Source organism: Mustela nigripes, chromosome 11 (assembly GCF_022355385.1).
Source record: "Mustela nigripes isolate SB6536 chromosome 11, MUSNIG.SB6536, whole genome shotgun sequence".
NCBI classification, from domain to species: domain Eukaryota; kingdom Metazoa; phylum Chordata; class Mammalia; order Carnivora; family Mustelidae; genus Mustela; species Mustela nigripes.
Window position 1 is genome coordinate 32981866 of NC_081567.1, and position 23179 is coordinate 33005044.

Genomic DNA, 23179 nt, shown 5'->3' on the forward strand with positions numbered 1-23179 from the left:
TTTATGTTAGGTCTGTGATCTGTCCCAATCAATGAGGGTATAGAACTCAGGATTTTTTTTTTAATAGCAATATTTGTTGAGAAGTCTCTTGCCTATTGAATTTCTTTCACCCTATGTCAAAAACCATTTGATCATACATCTATTTCCAGACTTTTTTCTCTTCTGCTGATCTGTATATCTGTCTTCTTCTGACCTGCTTTATAGTAGGTCTTGAAACCAGGTTGAGCACATCCTTCAACTTAATTTTTCTCCTAAATTGTTCTTCAAAATTGTTTATGCTCCTCTAAGTCTTGCACTTTTTTTTTTTTTAAAGATTTTATTTATTTAGAGCTTGAGTGAGGGAAGGGGAAAAGAGAAAGAGAGAGAGAACCTTAAGCAGACTCTGTTCTGAGTACAGAGCCCCATGCAAGGCTCGATCCCACAACTGTGAGGTCATGACCTGAGCCAAAATCAAAAGTCAGATGCTGAACTGACTGAGATACCCAGGTGTGCCCGTCTTTCACATTTTAATGTACATTTAGAATATACATCCAGGATCATCAAAAAGTCCTTGGGGATTGAATGAGATTGTGCAGAATCTGTGAATATGTGTGGAAAGAATTGACATCTTAGAACTATCGAGTTTGCCATTCATGAGTACTGCATCACTTCCATAGCTAGTCTTCTGCAATCTTTCTCAGCAATACCTTGCAGTGTTCAGTGCACGTCTTTTGTTAAGTCTACGAATATTTTGCATTTTGCATGATTTTTGCAAATGACATCTTCCCCAGTTGTTTTTTGCTGGTTTTCAGAGATACAGTTGATTTTTTGTATATTACCTTTGTCTTCTACAAGTTGCCAAAGTCGTTATCATTCCTAACATTTTGTTGTTGTTGTTCTTAGATCCTTTTGGGTTTTTTACATGAAAAATCCTGTCATCTGTGAAGAGGGTTTTACTTCCTCCTCTTAAACTGTATAACTTACTTGATTTTCTTGCCTTATTGCATTTGCTGGGATCTCTAACATAATGTGGGATAGAACAGAAACAGAATCAGTAGAACAGAAACAATAGAATAGAAACAGACAACCTTTCATTTTGCCTAATCTTAGGAGGTAAGTGTTAAATGTCCACTTTTAACTTTGATGTTAGGTGTGTATTTTTTTGGCGAAATGTCTTTGATCCTTCGCACACCACATGGGCTAGCCGTGATGCCACATTAAATGTTAATGTACTTGCTTGAGAGCTGAAGGGACTCCAGAAGGCAGTTGTCCACCACTGAATGGATTAGACATCTCCCTGGTATCTAGGGGAGACGCAGGCCACATCATAAGTGATTACTGCTTGATGAACATTCCCAGAAACCTTTCTGACACCCTTTGGTGAATCTTTCCACCTCTGAAGGCAACCAGAGCATTCGTCAAATGAGCAACATAGTTTTGACCTCTTGGACGCATGAATCAGCTTCAGGGACTGGATGGGACCACTTTTCCTGGCTCTTCCTATAAGCCCTGCAGTCCTGGGTTTGTGCTTTTCTCCAAGGGCTTATGATCCATTCTCTTTTTCTTCTGGGAGGAATATCCTTCATCAAGTGCATTTATGACTGATCGAGATCAGCGGTATTGCCGTGAGTGGTTCCAAGATTCTTTTTCTTTGTCCTGATTGTGGTCATGGCCAAGTTATTCTACACTAGTTTGTGCCATGTACAACGTAACTTTCCCCAAGGAGTTGTCTCCTTTACTTCTCTAGAAATCCCGACACAGTTGACATCTTAACTCTCCCCGTTTGCAGATGAGGAAACTGAGGCTGGTAGAGACGAGTGTCGAATCAACTGTGCTGATGTGACTTTCATCCCCACCATTCATCCAGGACTTGAGCTGTAAGTGCCATTCTGCTAGATTTCCAGCCAAGGAAAGAAGGTTCCATAAAACAGGCCAAGTTTTAAGAAGGAGAGAGCCTCAACATGAGATGTGGAAGTGGCGTATAAGACAGACAGAACTCTTCAGGCTTTCCGGTGCTTTTTCTGTGCCGACAGCCACCCGTCCAGCCCAAGTACCTCTCAGACACTCTCATCATCATGCAGACATGGATTTGATTACATTGGTTCTGAAATGCCCCCAGGCTTTCAATGAAATCTTTCATTTTTTTTCAGCAACAATATGTACATTTTTTCCCCTTTTTTCCCTATTACATTTGGAAATTTGTCAGCAGCAAAACATTGTCCCAGTGGAGAGCCATGCCGGGAGCCAGAAAAAAAAAAAAATGTAACTATGGAACGAGGTTGGATCAGTCCAACTTCTCAACCGGCCCTTTCTCCTCTAAAGGCGGCATGGTCAAGACCATCTCTTTCCCATTGGGGTCCCCCCTCATCCCACCCCAAACCAGCAGAGTTAATCAGGCTGGAGGAAAGGGGTTAGGACAAAAATAATCAGAACAGCAGTGTCCACAGGCTTGGCGGTCCCCCGGGTGTGTGTGAAGCGTGGGGCCAAGGAGTTCACCTCTTGTATCCTATGATCCTCCCCCAGCCTGGGCTGGTCTCTAGTCCCATTTTGGCTTGAGGACAGTCAGGTGCCAGGATGTGAGGTGGGGTCCCAAGGATCCCCAGGGCCATAGTAGGAGAACCGCAGTTTACTTGATGCTTGATCCATGGGGATGCAAAGCAAGAGCTTGAACCTAAGGAAGATGACAAATCCTGAATCACCCATCAAATTCCATAAAAACAGTAGGGACTTGTAGGACGTCGGTGAAGGATGCATGTTGGAACGTTGAGTTAGCACATAAATCGTTGTTTGAAGAGTCTTTTTCTGTACCTGTCAGTGGTCCTTCTGGCTTACGGTGATGGGACCATGGACAGTGCAGGTTTGCTGGTGTGGGCTACCCACTCATACATATTTTTTGTGTATTAATAAGCACAAGGGGCTGTAAGGATTGCCTTTCCCGCAGTGGAAGAGAGGAGCGCTATTGAAGGAGAAGCTTATGCTCCAGTGTAAGCAAGACTTGTTTTACCCCGTGTGGCTTCTGGACCCATGCTCTCCTGCTGGATCTTCCCACCTCCATCTGGGCTGTGTCCCTCACAAGATACAGGAGGGTCAAATGGTGACTTCCTGGGGACATTCCTTGTTCCAACAGGCCATGGTGGGCCTGGGATACTTGGGAATGAATTCCTGGAAAGTGCTTAGCCGTGGAAGGGTGCACCAAAAGCCTGTTCTTGAAAAGGAGCCGAGGAACACCTGTCCCCAGATTCCAAGCAAGTAGATCAGGGAGGGCATGGGACATGCTCAGTGGCTAAGTAGTTTTTTGTTCGCTCAGCTGGTCTTGAGCACAGCTGGAAAAGTTTTGTTATTTTCCCCATTTTATCGCATGATGAGACTGAGGTCTGTGAATGTCAGGTGGCTTCCCCCCACCCATGACGGTCACCCCTGGGGGGTGCTGGAGAGCCAGGATTTCATGTCTGATGCCTTGAACCTCTACGTATGAGTGTGGGATCCCAGATGAACTCGGCATGTGTTGCCCTAGCAGATCTTCATAAAGATCACTGCCCCCGTGAGCCTGGAATTATTTATTCATACATTTTTATTTCAAATGGAGTGAGCCGACTGATTCTAAGATGCCATACTTAGCGCGCCACTCTGCGAAATTTTTTGAGAGCAGTGTATTTGCGCCTGAGTGAAGGTGGTTATCAGATTCTGTAAAAAGCCTGGGCATGGGTCCCTCTAGAAAGCACTTACCATTCTGGTAAAGACTTCCGGGTCTTGGATTGGGGTCAGAGTAAGGGCATTTGTTTAACGTCACACTGTAGAAATTCAAAAGGATTACATAGACAGAGATGGATACAGTGCAGGGTGGGGGGCGGTGTTCACGGCTAAGCTGCTAGCCGTCAGTGTTAGTGTTTGTACAAACAAATTTGGAAAAAAAGATTTTCTTTGAGAGAGAGAGAGCATGAGTGGGGTGAAGAGAGAGGGACAAGCAGACTCTGTGCTGAGCAGAGAGCCCGAGGTGGGGCTCGATCCCAGGACCCTGAATCATGACCTGAGCTGAAGGCAGAGGCTTAACACTGAGTCGCCCAGGTGCCCGGTATTGATACATCAACGGGCATGGCTTTGCATTCCTGTGAGATCCGTTGACTTTCAGGGACCACCACAGTGACATGACGGAAAGCATCCCCAGCAGAGACACGGGGACACAGGCTGAAGTCCTGGTGGATGGGGTAGGGGATGCCAGGATGGAGAAAGAGAGAGCGAGAGAGAAGCAGATGAAATTAAGCCGTGGTCCATGTGGTTATCCAGCATTGCTTTGTGTGAACACTAGGGTCGTTCATATCTCACTGATTTTCACAATGATTCTATGAAATAGGGACTCTCCGCATTTTCTGGTAAGGAAACTGAGTCTCAGAGATAACGTTTCCTATGCAGGGTTGCAGGACTGTCAAGCACGGCTGTGATGCAAAGCCTTGTGTGTTATTGGGATTCTTAAGAAATGTATATAGGAGCATGTCGGATGACTGAAGTCTATTTCTCATATATATTTGGCCTTCATCTCCGCTTCTTGGCTCCCGGCTCCCAAATCCCTTGGAATTTCCTGAGTAGCGAGAAGAGGGAAGAGGGAACATCTTCCTTCTGTCGTGACGTGTGATCTCTTGTCTTCCATTCCTGTGACTGCTTCAGAGCCATCAAGGTGAAATGAGGATTTTGCTGGTCATAACAAGCCCCTGGCCACTCCAGCACGTGTGCTGTGTGTGCTGATGGGGGGGACTTCTGGAAAGCACCTGAGGACGGGGGCTGGTTGCCGGGGAAAAGAACCAGGTCCTGGTTTCTGGGGAGGGGAGAGCGTCGGGAGGCTGAATCGTCATGGGTGACCGGTGAGTTCATCCGTCATGTCTGTGTGATGACGCATTCTTATAAAAACCCAAAAGGAGGGGTTTGGGAGCTCCTCCATGCTGGGGAACCAGAACTCATCCACGGACCACCCTGCCAGGCTCCAAGCTCCATGAGGACCAAAGCCCCTTTGTTGGGGAACTTGCATCTGGCTGTTGACTCGTGTGTTTCAATATCCTTTGTAGGATATCCGTGATCTAGGGTATAAAAGGGTTTCCTGAGCTCTCTGACTTACCCTAACAAATTAATCAAACCCAAGGAAGGAGTCGTGGGATCTTTTGATGTAGAGCCCATTGGTCAAAACATAGGTAGGAACTGGGACTTGGGAAAGTGCGTGAAGCAGAGGGTGGTCTTGTGGGACAGACACACCTGTCCTTGTGGAACCTGATGCTCTCTCCAGGTAGATAGTGTCCGAATTGAGTTAAATTATAGGACAGCTTACTGGGGTCTGTGAGTTCGTTGTTGGTGTGGGGAGGCCACACACGTTCAAATTGGGGCAAAAGAACCCCAAAGAACCAGTCACTGTGACTGCATATCCCATGCGTATGTGTGTTTACAGACTTCTTGGTGTATGATTAACATAAAATGCATCACACACAAAGTATATAATTTGATGAGTTCTGACTTATGTATACATCACTGAAACCATCACCGGTAAAGATAGTGCGCCTATCCCGAACCCCCAGGAGTTCCCCGGTGCCCCTAGGTAGCTCCTCTCCACTGCTCACCTAACCCCACCCTGGCCCTTCATTGCCATTGATCTGCTTTTTGTCCCAGTGGTTGATCTCATCTCCTGGTGGCTCATCCTGCATCCCACTGTATTGCATGTACCGTGGTGTATTTTGCCCCATGCATGTGTGCAAGGCCAGTAAAGAGCATGAGTGCACCCAGGCCGTGTGAGTAGCCCCTGGGGTCAAGGTCTCCCATGAGTGGTGTCTGGACGCTCCCCCCCTCCCACACCTCCCCGCATGGTACTTTCTTCTGTTGACAGTTTCTGAATCCCCAGGAAGGGCTGTGCCGTCTTTGAGCGCCGCCCCTCCCGAGGAAGGGAGCCCAGCTGTTTGGTGGATGCGTTCCTAGAACTCACATGATGTACAGTACACAGTTTGACATGAATAATTTACCTCTATGCTCGCAAAAGGATTTTAAAAAAGAAGGAGAACATACATACGGCGTGTCATTCTTCCCCCACGGTACTGTCTTCCTTTATTTCAGAGTGTGATTCCTCCAGAAGTGAGGCAGTCTTGGATGTCGTGAATTTAAACACTTTGGCATTGGACTGGGCCCTGATTTAAAGTTTTATTTTTAATATTAAAAAGACGAGTGTTACTTTTACATCCCAGAGAAGCAATGAGTAAACAAATAAAAAATTCATTAGAGACAGGCTGCTATCTCTGAGATGAAAGTTTGATGTTAGCACTCGGCTTTCAAAAGCCTAAAACCCAGTCAGTGGGTCATTAGCTCAGCAGGCAGCCAAACTTAAAAAAAAAAAAAAAAAAAAAAAAAAAAGGAAAAAAAAAGGAATGATTTCGGGATGGGCAATGTTTGTGGTCTTCATTTCTTCAAGGTTTCAAAAATTAGCTCAGCGCTTTCCCAGATGGGAGGGGGCAAGGCTTCGTCTTAACGGCTACGGTCATTTTATGTTGAGAAAATTAAATTCCAACAATGCTTCCGAGTCTTCCTTGCAGGGTCCCTTCCCCAATTCCACCAGTGCAGACGTAGAAGAGAATATTTTGGGAAGGGAACGAAGGAGTCTGGTAAGGCACGGCTTGCAGCTGGGATGAAGTTTTCATTTTAAGAATGCCATTAGGGGGTGCCTGGGTGGCTCCGTGGGTTAAGCCTCTGCCTTCAGCTCAGGTCATGATCTCAGGGTCCTGGGATCGAGCCCTGCATCGGGCTCTCTGCTCAGCGGGAAGCCTGCTTCCTCCTCTCTCTCTGCCTGCCTCTCCGCCTAATTGTGATCTCTGTCTGTCAGGTAAATAAAAATTAAAAAATAAGTAAAAAAAAAAAATGTAAAGGATGCCGTCTGCCCCAGGGCTCTAATTCAAGGTCATGGACTACAGTGTGCATACACCTATAGCCCCCCCCCCCTTTTGGGGACAGTATCACACTCCTATTCAGTAGAGGGGCATCTCTTATGTCTGAAGGATGGAAATCTCTAAGAGGACACCAACTCAAACCTGGCCAATCAGACAGCTCCATCCCTGCCGAGGATGGTGATTGGTCCAAGGATGACCAATCAGAAACCTTCCTTGGCCTCGGCTCTCTCTTGGCTACCCCGGCCCTGTGAAAAAGAACCCTGGAATTTCGCTGGGTTTTCTAAGCCGAAGCAATGGCCCTGAGGCCACCAGAGGGTCATTACGCCGGCAAACGGAGGGAGCCAATTTGAAGTATGAAAACTGTAAAAGGGCTAAATATAATGTACATCAGAGCCGAGACATAAAGAGAGAGCTCTAACAACACAGGATATTCCTAGAATTAGGCGTGCCTGAATGTGGGGCCCAGAAAATCCTTCCTCCTCACATTGGGTCTTGAGCAAATTTGAGTTGGGTGTTCTTTTTTTTTTTTTTTGAATTTTTAAAAAATTTTCAGTGTTCCAAGACTCCCTGTTTATGCAGCACACCCAGTGCTCCACGCACTCCGTGCCCTCCACAATACCTACCACCAGGCTCCCCCAACGCTCACTCCCCTCCCCTCCAAAACCCACAATTTGTCTCTGAGTCCACAGTCTCTCATGGTTCATCTCCCCCTCCTGATTTCCCCCAAGTCACTTCTCCTTTCCTTCTCCTAATGTCCTCCGTGTTATACCTTATGCTTCACAAGTAGCTGAGACCATATAATTGACTTTCTCTGCTTGACTTACTTCAGTTCGCGTAACCTCCTCCAGTCCCCACAGAAAGAATCTGCGCTCATTTAACCTTGCATGGAAAACCCTTCCCTAAAGTCGTCTGAATGTGGGATAAAAGATCCACTGTTCTCCTCCTTGTTTGTTAGCTAGCTTCCCCAACTTTGGGGTTCTCTTGGAGACGAGGAAGTACCTTTCTTCCATCAGACTGGGCCCCTCGGGCGCTAACAGGAACACAGACTTTGGAATCTGTTACGCCCGGATTGGAGTCCTGGAGTCTTCAGCCAAGTGCTGGGCAATTTGCTTCCCTTTCTGGTGCTTCACCTTCCTTGCTTGTCCCTGAGAAGAACAGGAGTGTCGTGCCGGGGTCCCACCTAGATCCGTGAACTCAGAGCCTGCCAGGGATGGCGTGCAGGCGTGGAGAGTTTGCAGAAGCGTCCCGCGTGACTCTGAAGCGCTTCTGCGCCCAAGAACCTCTTGTGTTGGTGAGATCTGAGGCAGTAGCTCCCTAAGTGAGGGCCCCACGCAGATCACCCACATTTGACACGAGCCAGAATCCCCGAGATCGGAAGAGGGACTCAGAGTTAACAGACCTTCCAGGTGGTTCTGATGCAGACAGTCTATGGACCACATACTGAGGGGGGAAAAAGTGCCTTAAGCTCTCTTTCTTCTTTGCTGTGGTGGGAGTCTGCTGGGTAAGGCACGGAGTGGGCAGTATTCATCAGAAAGGGAATTTTCATTTGAGCAGTAGAAAGACTATGGTTAGTTTTTAGCAGCGGTAGAATTAAGTGAAGGGAAATGACATGGGCCCGCGGGACATCGTCCTGATGAATGTGAGGAGGAGACGGTAAGTTGGGAGCCGCGGGGACCACAGGTCGGGGAAGCCACATGAGGCCCGGTTGAGAGCCGACTCCTGTTCCTGGATGGCACAGGGAAAAAGCCTGATCAAAGCACAACAAAAACTCTTTAGAAATGGGAAGAATTGTGGTCCCTAAGTGGTTCACTCGGTTAAACCTCTGCCTTCAGCTCAGGTCATGATCCTGGGGTCCTGGGATTGAGCCCCACATGGGGCCCCCTGCTCAGGGGGGAGCCTGCTTCCCCCTCTCTCTCTGCTGCTCCCCACCTCCGCTTGTCATCTCTCTCTCTCACTCTCTCTGTCAAATAAATAAAATCTTAAAAAAAAAAAAACTGGGAAAATTTCCTGCAGGCCATTCTTGGGAGGGGTTATAGAGAACTTTGGGGACTCTACGGAGATCTTGAAAACAAAAATTGGATCATAAATAAAAGTACTAACCCGGGCATTCACGGACTCCGGTAGAGGTCATTGTCCATCCGCCGGAATGTTCCCTGTCTACCCTGGACATGTCCCTGTCCCTGTCTACCCTGGAGTACTTGTTCCAGGAGTAGGTTAGAAGAGGGGCGAGGGGGTGCTTATCCCGCTCCTGGCCTGTGCAGGTCGGCCGAGGATTGTGGTCATTGCAGCTGCTGGAGCTCACTCTGACCACCGGAGCTCAGCCCCGGAGGCGAAGTTCGTGGAATTGGAAGTCGAGCTGTTTGCCGGTTCTCTGCCATCGCGCTTGGAGATGGGAGGGCTTCCTTGGTCACCTCTCTTAATTTTGTTTATTCATCCAGCATAGTTTTATACTGAAATGGCTTCATTCATTGAGGAAAAAGGGAAGGTAGAATCCCTAGGCATCCTTAAAATGTCGGCGATCATACAGCTATTAGGGACTCTGGTAGGCAGCTGGAAATACCACCCCCCCAGCCATGACTCTGGTCTTCGGGTGTTTAGGGGTTCTGCTGTTATCTCCTGTACTTGAGTGTGGACCAGACTTCCTTGTAAGACTAGAACGTGTCAGAAGCGGTGGGACATTTGTTCAGAGACTAGGTTTTAAAATATTGTGGTTTCCATCTTGCTGGAATGGGTTATTGGGTGCCTGACCCACAAAACTGTGAGATAGAACATTTGTTTTTTTTGAGCTGCTGCATTTTGGGGTAATTTGTTGTGTGCCAATAGGTCACTACTCTGGGAGCGGATATTTATTGTGTCTCCAAAGCGCAGGGAGCCCATTAGGAAAATTCTGGAAGCACAATACCAATTACGTTCAACGCGGCATGAGGGGCTCTTCCTGTTAGAAGGAGACCGAGCTTGCGGTGTGTGTCTACCACCTTCTCTCATTTCTCCGAGTCTAGATTTTCTTACTCAGAAGATAGAGATACCCTAAGAAATCGGAACTGGTGATAAAATGGTTATTTGCACAGAGAAGGTGATACTTTTTATGTTGCCGATAGAAATTAGCATATTTACAAGGTGTGGTGGAAGGATGGGCCCCAAGAAACTCACCCCCTGGTGAACATGTTCTGGATAATCTCCTCTCATGGGGAGTGGAAGGGACCTGTGGCTATGACATCACTCCCCTGAATAAACTTCTAAACAATTGACTTCGAGTTAATCCAAAGAGCGATGATCCTGGGTGGGCCTGGTCTAATCAGAGGAATCTTTGAAAGGATTCCTGAAAGTAGTTCAGGAAGTGCACTTCTGCTCACCTGGGAGAAGCGAACCATCCGCGTGGTTTGGGGTCACCTGGAAAGGAACCGCAGGTGGCTTTTACAGCCTGAGGGTTGTCACTGATCCACAGCTAGCAAGAGCAGGGGCACCTTGGTCCCGACCTCACTAGGTGCTTAACCCTGCTCACAGCCTCAGGGCTCAGAAGACAGTCAGCCCTGACACCTCGATCTCAGCTGGGCAGACCCCGAGCAGAGGACCCACCTCCCTCCTATGTAGATCTCTGACTCACGAAGATTGCAAGATAATTAGCTGTGGTTTAAGCTGCTAGAGAGGTAGTGACCCCTGTCACAGCAGTAGGAATTCTGACTCAAGGTTGGGATGGCCTCTGACCACGCTGCAAATCGTAACTTTGGTGTCCCCGGGGCTCAGCACTGTCTGGGGCAGCCTGGGGCTGTTGCGTGAGTGAAGGATTAGTAAAAGAGCGGAGAGGTGGGGGCTCCTCCCTTTCGGGGTGCCAGTGGGAGTGAGGCACGCAGGGGAAGCCCTCTGCCGACCTGCTGCTCCCAAGTCATCCTCCGAGATGCCCTCCCTCCTCCTTTGGGTCTTAGCATTTGCTCTTCCCCGAAGACAAACTTTTAGTACACGTTGGGTTCTTGCTCAAGAGCCCGAGTGTCCGTGGCAACACACGGGAGTGTGGTGATTGAAGGGCTGGCTTCCTGGGAGACTGCGGCCAGGGGAGGTGCGCTGGTGTTCGCCCTCCGGAGAAGTGCCGGGAGGCCTCACCCAGACTCCGCTCCGTGATCGCCGGGGCAAAGCTGGTGAGATCTTGGTGTCCCTTATGGAAGCAGATGGACCTACTGGGATCTCATTCCCGGGGCCCCACCTCCCCGTGAGATTAGGAGAGAAGGTGGTCAGGACGGTTCGTTGGTGGTGGGAAGCCGGGCAGTCCCGTGTGTGCGGCTGGTCTACACGGGGATGTGCTGCGAGCGTGAGCTTCACAACAGGTTCGGAAGCCTGGGTAGGACGGAGACGGCGCCCCGCCTCTCCTTAGTGTATTTTCATCTGGAACATGTGCGTGCGAAGGACGCCCTGTTTATATACTCCGTTACATACAATCCTCTGTTAGAATTAATTTCATCTATTTCTTTTTACTCTTTTGACGGGGTTGCTGGACAGTTTCAAATCCCGTCCTACCCCGTGCGTTGTATTTCTAGGGGGCCGAGCCGGTGTAAGTCACGAGGGAGTCTGTGCCAGAGAAAGCAAGGCTAAGGGTAAGAATAAAACTTGGGTTGAAAACATTGACATGCGATCAGCGCCGGTGCAGATCACGAGATGGGAAGTGAGTCATGGATTTGTAGCACACTTACACCTGTCGTATTCGCGAATCAGGGAGGAGAACATTTCAGCCTCACTTGCTTTGCTTTCTTTTCCCCTTCCTTCCTCTTTCTCTGTCTTTCCCTTGCACTTTCTAGGTAAGGTCGTTTACAGGCCACCCATCTGCAAAATGACTTGCGTTGGCCCTTGGCTCTCCCAGTCAGCGGGATGCGAAGACCGCCGTCCGGTAAACCTGCCCCAGACCTGAGGTTTCCCAACCCAAAGCCCAGCTGAGTTTTTGGCTGGCTCGCAGTAAGAAGGCAGGGCTTTGGGAAAACTAGAGGCTGCTGTTTTTTGTTGTTGTTGTTGTTATTATTGTTTGGTTTTTTGTTTTTTGTTTTTTGTGGGTTTTTTTGTTGTGTTTTTTTTTTTTTTTTTTTTTTTTGCCATAAAGATACTTTATGGAATGTTTATTGAAGTATAAAGGACGTATAGAGTGACTTTCAGGTGAGCAATATAATGATTCCACAGTTCTGTACGTTTCTCCGTGCTCATCCTTAAGTGTGCCTTCCCCTCCCCTCCCCTCCGGCAACCACCAGTTTGTTCTCTGTCCGTAAGAGTCTGTTCTTCGGTTTGTCTCTTTTTCCTTTGCTCATTTGTTTTGTTTCTCCGATTCCACGTATGGGTGAAACCATATGGTTATTTGTCTTTCTCTGATTCTACTTAGATCCATCCCTGTTGCACGTGGCAAGAGCTCCTTCTTTACGGCTGGGTATGTGTGGCCCCGTGGAGGGACCCTGGGCTCCTTCTGTGTCTCGGCTTCTGTAAATAGCACTGCCATCAACAGAGGGAAGCACGTATTTTTTTCTAACTAGTGTCTTTGGATTCTTCGGGTATGGGAATGTCTATTTTTAATTTTTTGAGGAACCGCCATGCCGTCTTCCAGAGTGGTTGCACAGTCTGCATTCCCGCCAACAGTGCATGAGCCTTCCTTTTCCCCCACATCCTCACCAACACGCATTTCTCGTGCTGCTGCTGGTCGCCGTCGTAACAGGTGTGAGGTGACCCCTCATGGTGGTGCTGATTGGCGTTTCCCTGAGGATGAGTGATGTGGACAGAAGGGAGAAAAGAAAGCATCTTCTCGTGCATCTTTTGGCTCCCTGCATGCCTGCTTTTGAAAACTGTTTGGGTTCCTGCCATCTTTTAACGGGACCCTTTTGTGTGGGCGCATGTCCAGTTGTGCAGGTTCTTTATCCAGCTTGGATATCAAGCCCTTATTGCATCTGTCAGCTCCTGTCCCCTTAGAGGGCAGCTGCTTCCCCTCTGCCGGCGCGATTACCAGGAAGGCACGTGATCCTAGCACCGCCGCACCTTCCGGCTTCTCAAGGGAAGAATTCCGTGCGATCGCCCCATTCTCAAAGGTTGCAGGTTCACCTCTACCTTGTAGCCACCTCTGCCCACCCAAGAGTCGAGTCCCAGAGACCCAGATTTCATCCCGACCGCTCCCAGGCGGTGACTCCCAGCCTACAGCTCGGGCTCAGTCCCAGCGTCCTGGTAGAAGATGCAGGAAAGGAGGTGGTGACATTCGTGCTGCTGACGGCAGTGGGGGAGAGGTCAGGCCGGGCTACAAAGGAGCACGGCCGTAGCCTGGTGCGGAGTCCGTGCAGTGAGATGTAACCTCTCCGGACAGAGCTGAAGGCTGTTGCTGCAAAGTGCCTTCCTGATGCTGTCCCGCCCCCCACCCCCCTGTCTGGTCCCAGCACGGCGCCACACAGACGGCGTGGACACAGCGCACTTCTGCTGGCAGAGAGCCAGCTGGTGGCAGGGGACCCAGAGAGTTACTGGCATTTTGGAGTCGATCACACATTTCTGTCCCTCTTGTCTCAGTCCCGGGTGACTTGGAATCTTGACTCTGTTTTAAGACGGGAGGCGTCCCTGTGGTCTAGCTTGACCTGTCTCACCCCTACCTGGGGGTGGGGGGGGGGCAAGGGCAGGTCTTGGTACCTAGAGTAGCTGGTGGGTTTATTTGTCATTGAGTATTTTGTTTTCTTTTAAACCAGGAAGTAACAGAATTTTTTTTTTTTTTTAGATTTTATTTATTTATTAGAGAGAGAGAAAGCATGAGATGGGGGAGAACCAGAGGGAGAAGCAGTTTCCCGGGTGAGCGGAGAACCATATGCGGGTCTGGATCCCGGGACTCCGGGATCATGACCTGAACCGAAGGCAGATGCTCAACCGACTGAGCCACCTGGGTGCCCAAGTAAGAGAAATTTCTGAATGAAGAACATCTCGAGGTTCATGAAGGGGCAAGGAGAGAAGACGGGTAATACTTCCCATCTTCTATGTTCAGAGCCATTTAGGGTCATTTTCTGACGACTTTCTCACCGGTGCCCTTCAGGGTAACGGCATTTCTCCACTGCAGGACTAACAAGGAAGGAGGCGCACACGGTGGTTAAGTGCCTGATCCCCATGGAGACTCACACGCTTGCCGGGCTGGCGCTGCGTTCCCAGGATCCCCTGCACATCGGGGATACGTGCCTGTGGGTCCGCCGAGATCCCCGGGCTGCGTCCCGGGGACCACAGTGAAGTGCACGTAGGCTCCAAAGCACCAGGAAGATTTTTCAAGAACAGTTCCCGGGGGAGAACATTCTCTGGCTGTCATAATTCGACCTCTTTGGAACGCCCTCCTCTCCCAAAAACAAACAAACAAAACCAGATCGGATGTCTCACTTTTTAACACAGGGCTTGAATTCGGTCCCCAAGCGGGAGGTGAGTGACTTTCCCAGCTCCAGTCTAGCAGGTGCGAGGCAGCCCGACTACACCCGTCTCCCACCGGCAGACCAAGCCTCCCCGGGAGGCTTCGTTGCCTCCAAGTTGGTATAGGCGGGAGGAAGACGGGAGATCGCAGAGATAGGACCCCAGCCCAGATTTATCTAGAAACTTCTTTAAACAAAGGACCCAAGTTCTCTAACCACTGCATGTGGCCGCTTTTCCACTCCTGATCCTGCCTGTCTGCGTCTCGAATGGCTTCGGGAACGTAACCATCACCGACGGGTTCTCCTCCACAGAGACTCACTCCGTTTCATCTCCAAGCGATGGCAAAAAGTGATCGACCCAAGGAAAGGCGGGTTTTCTGTTTTCTTCCTCCGTCGGGCCGGATGCCACCAGTTGGGGCTTTCTGCACAGGAATGTTGCCGCTGCCGTGGAAAGTTTGGTGGCGGCGTGGTCCCCTCTTGCCTCCAGTTCTGGCCAAGCCAAGCGGTGGGCCCCTCGCACGCAGCCCATGTGCGCTCGCACCGTCTACGGGATGCGAGGGGAAGAGCGGGACTTGCCCGTGCGAGAAGCGGGGATCACGGGAAGAACAATGCATCATCTAGTCACGCAGCTTAGGAAAATAGAAAAGGAAAAAGCAGCAGCAAGCCCTGTATGCTGCCAGCCCCGTCTCGCCGCCGAGCAGTCCGCGGGCGCCGACATCCTTCTGACACTCATGAATTTCAATGCCGCGTGCCGGCCCCGAGTGTTCGGGGGAGATAAAAAGGCGAGCGGCGCCTCCGACCCGCCTCTCCGCTCCCCGACAGCTTCCTGGTGGGGCTGCGGAGACTTTGACTCTCCGGATGTGAGCGCGAGGGTTTCACGAAACCCACGTGTGCTCGCCGGCAGCTACCGCTGTCCGCTTCCAGGCAGGCTTTTCAACTTTCTTTTCAAGGTTGGCTGAAGCCTCCTCGCTGCTGGCTGCTGGTTTGCATCGCGTGCCGCCCAGCCACCCCCTGCCCGTCCCCTGCCCACGGTGTCCCCATCACACGGCTTCTCGGGTCTCTGCTCTGCGATTCCCACCCGCAGCCAGGGATTCTCCTGCTCTCCCGGACTGCGCTGCCTCGTTCACGCGGTGGCCGTCCGCCTGCTTCTGCAGGAGAGTTTGCTCCAGGAAATGGCAGGCGGGGGCTCGGTTCCACGGGGAAGGGTCCAAGGTCGTCCCAGGCGCTCCAGGTGTTGCCCCCCCCCCATCCCGCCACAACCCCGGCAAGAGCTAGCGAGGTGGTTGGTGATCTGGGCCCCGGAGAGTCGTGTGCAGGGAAAGAAAGAACATGGGGTGTGGCTCTTGGCTGCCGTGCGTGCCAACTCCATGGCGGGGCACGTGACCGAGCTGGGCCACCACGAGGGGGAGGTGCCACCCGGCACGGAGAATGGGGGTCTGGATCCCAGTGACCGGCTGGGTAGCGGTGAGGACTCTGGAGCCGGGCAGTGATGCCCACGGCTCAGCGCCGCCACCGAGAGCCAGGTGCCTGAGAGTCTGTCCACCTGCTTCTGCCTCTGCTGCCTTGTGGGTGGACCAGGTGATGGAGGGGACTGCTTGGCTGGTCTTTGAGGACTGAGACAGTAAAACCAACAGGAGGAGCAGCAGTAAGGCCCCGTCTGCTGGTCGCTTCCCCTGTCACTGCCTAAGCCCTTTGTAGGAGTCCGCATATGTGCTCATGGCCCACTACTGCATATGTGGTTGCTGAGAACACATAAGGATGAACGTGTATTAAACAGCATGTGTACCCGTATGTGCGTGTAGTCAGTTTATATGTGAGTGCGTGTGCACATGTGCACACATGTGTATACACAAACCATGGTGTGGATCTGCATGTATAGTCATGTTAGGTGACCTACAGATAAGCTATATATGTTACTTGCGTCTATGAACTACAGACGGTACGTATGAATCAGAGGTAGCTACGGAAATGATGGATTATTAGAAAGGAAGAAGGCTGTGTGCCAAGTGGGGCGCTTTGCATGTTTGAAACACAGCTCGCTCTCGGAAGATGTCGAGGTGGCTCTCCTCATCCCCCGTGTGTTCTAGAGGAGGTGACCGAGGCACAGAGAGGCTGAGAGACTCTAAATGCCTCTCATGGCTCCATCTGTGGAGAGCCGGTTCTGTGTGGATACACCGTAGAGGCAGCCTTTGTAGAGTGTCAGCCTCTGGCCAGACAAGGTCAGTGAGCCTCGTGGTTGGCTCCGGTCCTGAGTCCTTCAGGAGAGGGCACTGTGAGTTTTAAAAAAAAATCCTTGATGTTTTTAATAACGAGCCACCGAGAAAACCTTTCCCTTTTGAGATGACGGGTAAATTCTCTTCTCCAAGCTGGGTGTCCCTGGGCCAGACAGCCGTGGTGACCTAGACCCCGAGGCAGAGATGCACCCTTGGTGTCCCCTGTCCGCCATTCCAGGTGAGTAGGACACAGCACACGGGGGAAGGGGGGGGACCGTGCTCTCGGGAGGGGCTCCCAGAAGTGGCCGCTGGGCAGCTGCTCCCGCCACGCCCACTCCTGAATCCCTCCCAGGGCTGCAGATAACAGCAGCTTTGAGCCCTGGTGTCCCCACCATTAAAGGGTTCTGCTTTGGGAAGCGAGACAGACTCGGCCCGTGGTCCAGTGGCCCACATAGCACCAAATCCCGAGCAACTGCCCATGGAGAAACTCCTGCCCTTCCTGTCTGAAAAGCACTGGGTGGATTTACATACCTGTCTCCCGGGTATGTGCACGGCTGTGTGCACACGCACAAAACTCCCCAGACATCTCGAGTTTTCAAACAGAAGTGACTGTTTTATGTCTCCCCTCGTGAGGATATTATTTTTAGTCCTAATTCTTGAGTTCTTCGGTGCAAAATTCATCACAGAGAAAGGTTGGGATTATGTGTTGGTACATTGTGCGTGTCGGTACATGCTTGTGTGTGCGCGCACACAATGCATGCACATGCACATGCACACACGCGCATGCACACAATGCACACCCGTGCACGCACACATGCACACATGCACACGCACATGGACACACAATGCATGCATACGTATACGCACACCCACATGCACACACTTGCACACACAGTGCACAAACGCACACACACGCACACACAATACATGCACACACGCACACACATTGCACAAATGCACACACATGCACACTCGCACACGTACATACACATGCGCACACATGCACATGTATGCACACAATGTATACACACATGCATGCACACACACACATGCACACACATGCACGCACACATGTGCCCATCGACTGGCTCTCCCGACAGAAAAAGGGTCAGGTCCGCAGGGCGAATCCAATAGGATGGCTGTCAGGAAAGTGACTGAAAGTGGACTCCTTCCCCGACGATAGTGGGCCCAGCTCAGGAGTGCTAACAGCAGACGGAGCCGGGGCTGTGCCTTCTCCATAAGCTCATCAGGGGGGTCTGTGAGGGCGTGGGTACACATGCGGGAATGTGTGTGTGCAAGGGATGGCCTTCCCATGCTGCCAGAAGCAACCCAGCTTGTCAGGCTGTTGAGGGAGACCCGCGGATGGAGATAGTGGTTCTAAGCTCATTGAATCATATCTGTGATTTTTTTTTTAAATTTTTTTAACACGGAGGAGATCTAACTGTGTAATTCAAGTACTGCTTTAAGAGAAAAAACTGCAGTTGGGATCAGGCTGTGGCTGCCTCCTGGGCATTGTCCACACAAAGCTTAACGGCAGCCTCTGTGTATCCACACATACGCGTGTCACCTGCTATGGGCTCCTTTGGGCTCCTCGGGTCCTCCCACAGGCACGCGGGGGAGGAGGGGGACGTTGCCAAGCGTTTGCATCCGCTTGAGTCTTGTAACAAACCTTTCCGCTTCGGCCATCATTTTAATTTTCTTGACATTTTACGTAAAATGTACAGGCATCTTCTCTTCATTTTGGAGAGGAGCCGGGTTCGGGAGATCCTGGCGTACGCTACCACATTTATCCAGTCTTAGACCCCTGTATCTGGACAGCGCAGGGGCTCTGATGTGAATCCACATTTGAGGAGATAATTGTCCCCCTCCTCGCCACGTGCCAGGATAAAACCAGTGAATTTTTTAAAATTAATTCAGCCTTTCATATGCTGTAGGGAGGGACCCAGAAGCCTAGGCTTGACCCCCCCACCCCCACCCCGCACCGTCCGTAATGGAGCAGAATTTGGGGGAACGGGCATAGGCTTCAGCGTGAGGCAGGCCTCCATGTGGGTCTTTCTTCCAGTCGTCACTAGACATGACTTTGGGCAAATCGTATGACCTGTCAGTCCGTCTTGTCTACTTTCATAAAATGCTACCTTCCCGGAACCTCGGTCGGGCATTGGACGTTGGTGTGGACCTGCACGGCCCCGTGTATGAGGAGTTTACAGAAAAGGGGCCCCTGGATACACAATGGAGACCGCCTGCGCTGTGGAAGGAGGGCGGGAGAACGAAAATCAGCCTTTGGCCCTGAGGGTGAGGTTTCTCGTCTCTACAGTTGAACGCTACCAGCCCTCCGTGGGCCGGGAGAGCATACGTACCTGCTTCGGTTAGGATGGCACCTTCTAGAAGGTGGAACTCGCCGCTCACTCGGTGTGGGACTTCATGTCGTAGGAGCTCATGATTCTGTCACGTACTCTCATTTGTCGTGCACGACAGCGTGAACAGGTGGGTGTCACCACAGTCCTGAATTACGGGAGAGGAGCCTGGGGCCCAGGGCTTTGGTTCAGCTTTGCCCTGGGCTCTGGCTCGCAAGTGACCCGAACAGGCTTTAAACCCGTTTAGTTTGGTCTTTATACGTGTTACCAACATGACAGGGTAGCACGATAATTAAAGGTTAAGACGGCGATGGTATTTAGGTTTCTAAATGGGGCCGAGATGCAGCCCTCATGGCAACATTGAATAATTCAATGAAATGAGGCGCACCGGAGGCTGGGCAGGACCCTTGGGCCATAGTGAGCCCTTGGGAAGCGGACGCTGCGGCCCTCGCTCGTGTTTATCTTCTTCCCCCGTGCCTCCCGCCCCCCAAAGCTACATGAATGACTTGCTCATGTGTTTTGTTTGAAATGCAGTTTTTGTGGCTCTTTTGGCGACATTTCCCTTGCTGGGGAATCGGTCGCCTGAGTTCTGTTTCTTTCTCAAACGTCTCTGGTTCCTTCCCCAGACTCGTTTGGAAAGACGCCTGCGCAAGGAGTGCCCGCTGAGCCCGGCGGCCCCGTTCATCCCGTCACCACCCAGCGGGCCCGACTGCGGCCATGCGTGGGCTCGTGGACTCTACCGCCCCCGGAAACGCACGGAAGCAAAAGGACTCAGAACGCTGACTCGCGGGTACCTTTTCAGACTAAGCTTTTATTTTTTTGATATTACAAACCAGTTTTTCTTTATTCACAAACCACTGTAAGTGATATAAACACTAATTTCTAAAGACAGATATACACATTTTCTGGGTTTGCAGATTGCGTGATGTGTGTGTTAAGAAGTCACTATATGCCACACATGATATTAATCTTTTTTTTCCATAATTCATAATAGCAATAGTTACTTAGATAAATGAAAACATTCCAAATAAATACTGTTTAAAAAAATCCAAAATGTTCGTTTACATCTCTGACATACATTTTAAAATGACTTATTGGCATCTTGGCGGAGTGCCCAGACGAAAGGTTTTGGAACATCATGGGGCACTCACTTGCTCTAAATGATTTTATTAAAACTACATACAGTCATGGGGGAAAGTACAGCTCATTGATGAAAATCAAAACTGCAAATTAATTTTACGTGAACCCACACAGTAAGAATTCTATGTTCGTGATTCCAAATACAATGCAAATTCTGGATTTCTGACCTCGGAGGCCATCGGGAGAGTTTTGGGTTCTCCCGAGCACCCCCCCCCCCCCGTCCCTTTGACCTCTCTCCCTTCTGGGGGCAGGGTGCCGGCGTGTTTTCATGGAATTAGAAACACATCTGCCCGGCACCCACGGTCCTAGCACTGTCCTCTCGGTGGGGGAATGAGAATGGCCTAAAAACACGCTCTCTGGCCCCACGCTCCCCCACCCACATCGGTCTGCGGAAAAGAACATCTGACATGCTTGCTTCTGGCTGCTAAGCAGTGCCCCACCGCCCCCCGCCACCCCTTGGCTCCTCTCCAGATCCCCGAGCATCTGTCTTAGATAGCGAAGCTTCAGAAACTTTGTTTTCAAATCTTGTGAAACTTTATTGATGGTTTAATATCCAACCGATCTTACTGCATGCACATAGATGACAAGAGAAAAGCTGGATCACACACACTTTTTTTTTTTTTTTTTTTTTTAAAGTTTTGTTTGGTTTTGTTTGAAAGCGGAGTTGTTAAAGCGGATTGGCAGGTCCACAGCGGTGAGTTGATAATCGGCTGAGGGGCGCGCCATAGGGCCTACGCTGTACACAAGGAGACTGACCTATGGCAGCGGGACTACTGGAGGCGGCTGGCCACTGTTTGTTTTTCATTTAAATACAAAAACAGGAAGACCCGTGACAGATACCCCAACTTAGGTTAACTTGTAAACAGGACAACATGGAAAGAGTTCAAACAGAAGTAGTACAAACTGCAATTTTTCGTCGGTCACTCTGGCCCTGCTTGGGGGGAAGGAGGGGGACGGAGCTTTGTTCTTGGGGGGCGGGTTATGGGGAGAGGAGAGGGGAACCTACTTTTTTTGCTTCCTTCTGACGAGTGTCCTGGGCCTTGGAGACGGAACTAAAGATACTGGTTTGAGAGACTCCTCGGGGACCAGGAGGAGGAGGAGGAGGGCAGGCTCTCACGGACGGAAAAATTGCAGATTGTTCACACAACACAGTCATGTTTCAAAAAGTACCAAGCTGATGAAAATACCATGATTATCTCTACTCAATGATTGCAATACTTGTAAAATGCTTCTATAAATCCGAATATGATTATCATGTAATTCCATAAAAATTATACATCTGTCTCTAACAGTTGCTCTACTAGGCTAAAACTAAAGCTTCATAGACTGTTTCTAGAACTTAACAACACCACTGCACAGATGTAAATTTTATACATTTTTTTTTTTAACTGGTACAAAGAATTTAAGTTTTTATTACTTTCTTTTTTTGGAAAAAAAGAAAAAAATAGAAACAGTGCTTTTTTATCACCTTTTTATTAATGTTATTTTTTTTTCCCTCCCGTAATATAAAAGTCAGCAATGATATCAATAATTTATTATACTGGAAGAAATATAAAAAGAATGCTTGTTGATGGCCTAACTAGCAGTTTTTGCCTAAATAACTAGCGGCTGGTTGAGAAGCTGAATACGGCCAAGTGGAATGGTTTAAAGGGTGGGTTTGCACAGCTTCATTCAACTTCAACTTGGATGCACAAAGTGCTTGGAGAAGCACTCCCTTAAACAACATAACCTTTGGCTTGAACTCAATGAGTAACTTAGAACCGCTGACATATGATTGTTGGTGCAGTGGGTCGTTTGGATTCGTCAGTTACTATTCTGGGTTTCCTTTTAGCCCAAATCCCGGTCCCCGTCCCCTAAGACACCCCCCCCCACCCTTCCCCGCTCGTAAAATAAAATAAAGCAGATGCAGAAAAAAATGACTATTGTAGTCACTTACACCCTTCCCAGACAGCTGATAACCCCAGTAGCTTAAGATTCAGCATATAGAATTCATTTACATGATATAGCACTCTGGATATGGCCCTAAACCGGTTTTTATTCATAGCTAGCGTCTCTCTAGTTCAACCACAAAAACTCCTACAGCCAGCAACCAAACTACGGAACCTTCAGAAATTAAAGACCCACAATATTAAAATACACAGAACAAAATATCTGAGGTATAAGATAAAAAATGTAATTTTTTTTCCTCTTTTTTTTTCTTTTTTTTTTTTTAATTTTTAGAGCTGCTAAAATGATGTACTACTGCGTGTATTGCAATACCCAGGCCTCGGAAAGCTTCCTCTCTCCCCACATTGGAAGGTTTTAATGGTTTTGTCATTTAGTATGGAGCAAAACGGTTGTATCCCCCTCGGTATATACTAGCCTGCAATGAAGAAAGAACGAGACCCACATCATCAGCATGGCTCCTAGTCTTGGCATCAGTCAAGGGTGCAAAAGCATTCTGAAACAAAGCAATTTGAGGGGTGTGTTTTTTACATTTTCCTTTTGCAACACGTGGATCATCAAAAAAGACTCATGTGAGAAACAGACACGCAACCGAAAGGGAGGCGCCCCCTACCCATCCCAGCTCCGTCTCCGAGAGCTCTCGACAGGGCCAGTCCTGACCTCCCTCGGCGACTCTTTCTAAAGAAGGTCCCTGCGAGACCGCGTCCCGTCGGCCAGCCCCGCTGGAGAGGACGCCTCCGGCACAGGCTGGACGATGGTGGGATGCGCCCTGACTCGTTCTGTTGGCTCGTCTGACTCACGAACACGGCATCCCGTTGGCCAGAGCTCCGTCTGCCCTCGGCTCCGAGAGCCGGGGGGCAGCCGGCGGGGGGGGGGGGGGGGGGGTGCCGCGACCGGCCCTCCTCTCCAACCCACTCCGCAAGCGGGCTCGGTGTTGGGGCAGAGTTGCCGAACGCAAAATCGGGATGAAAATCTACATCAACTGCTTTACTTGCCCGGGCTCGACACCCTGGAGGGAATGGGTTCTTGAGAGGGGGGCAGGGGGTTTACGGATGAATTGCTTGACGTCATCGAGCTTGTGTGGAAATAATACGTTTCCAAATCACGGCTGAATTTCTATGGCCAAGCTCCAATGACGTGTCTGGTCACGGCTCTAGATGGCTATGAGGTGGCACTTAACTATTCCCCCCCCCCTTTTTTTTTTCCTAAAAGTACGGGCGATTCCAAAGAATGCCTATGGGGATTTGTTTTTA

At 49.9% G+C, this 23179-nt stretch overlaps 1 protein-coding gene across 5 annotated transcripts in view; it reads right to left on the reverse strand.

Moving 5' to 3' along the window:
• Positions 1-19633: 19633 nt before the first annotated feature.
• Positions 19634-23179, reverse strand: part of RBFOX1 (RNA binding fox-1 homolog 1) — a 1460760-nt gene continuing 1457214 nt past the window's right edge. For 4 of the 5 annotated variants that reach the window (XM_059415374.1, XM_059415368.1, XM_059415370.1 and 1 more), the window contains one exon: positions 19634-22422. In XM_059415374.1, the coding sequence (XP_059271357.1) occupies positions 22300-22422 (123 nt within the window). In that variant the 3' untranslated portion in view covers positions 19634-22299. The remainder of the gene's footprint in view (positions 22423-23179) is intronic. The other variant, XM_059415367.1, reaches the window with a different exon arrangement.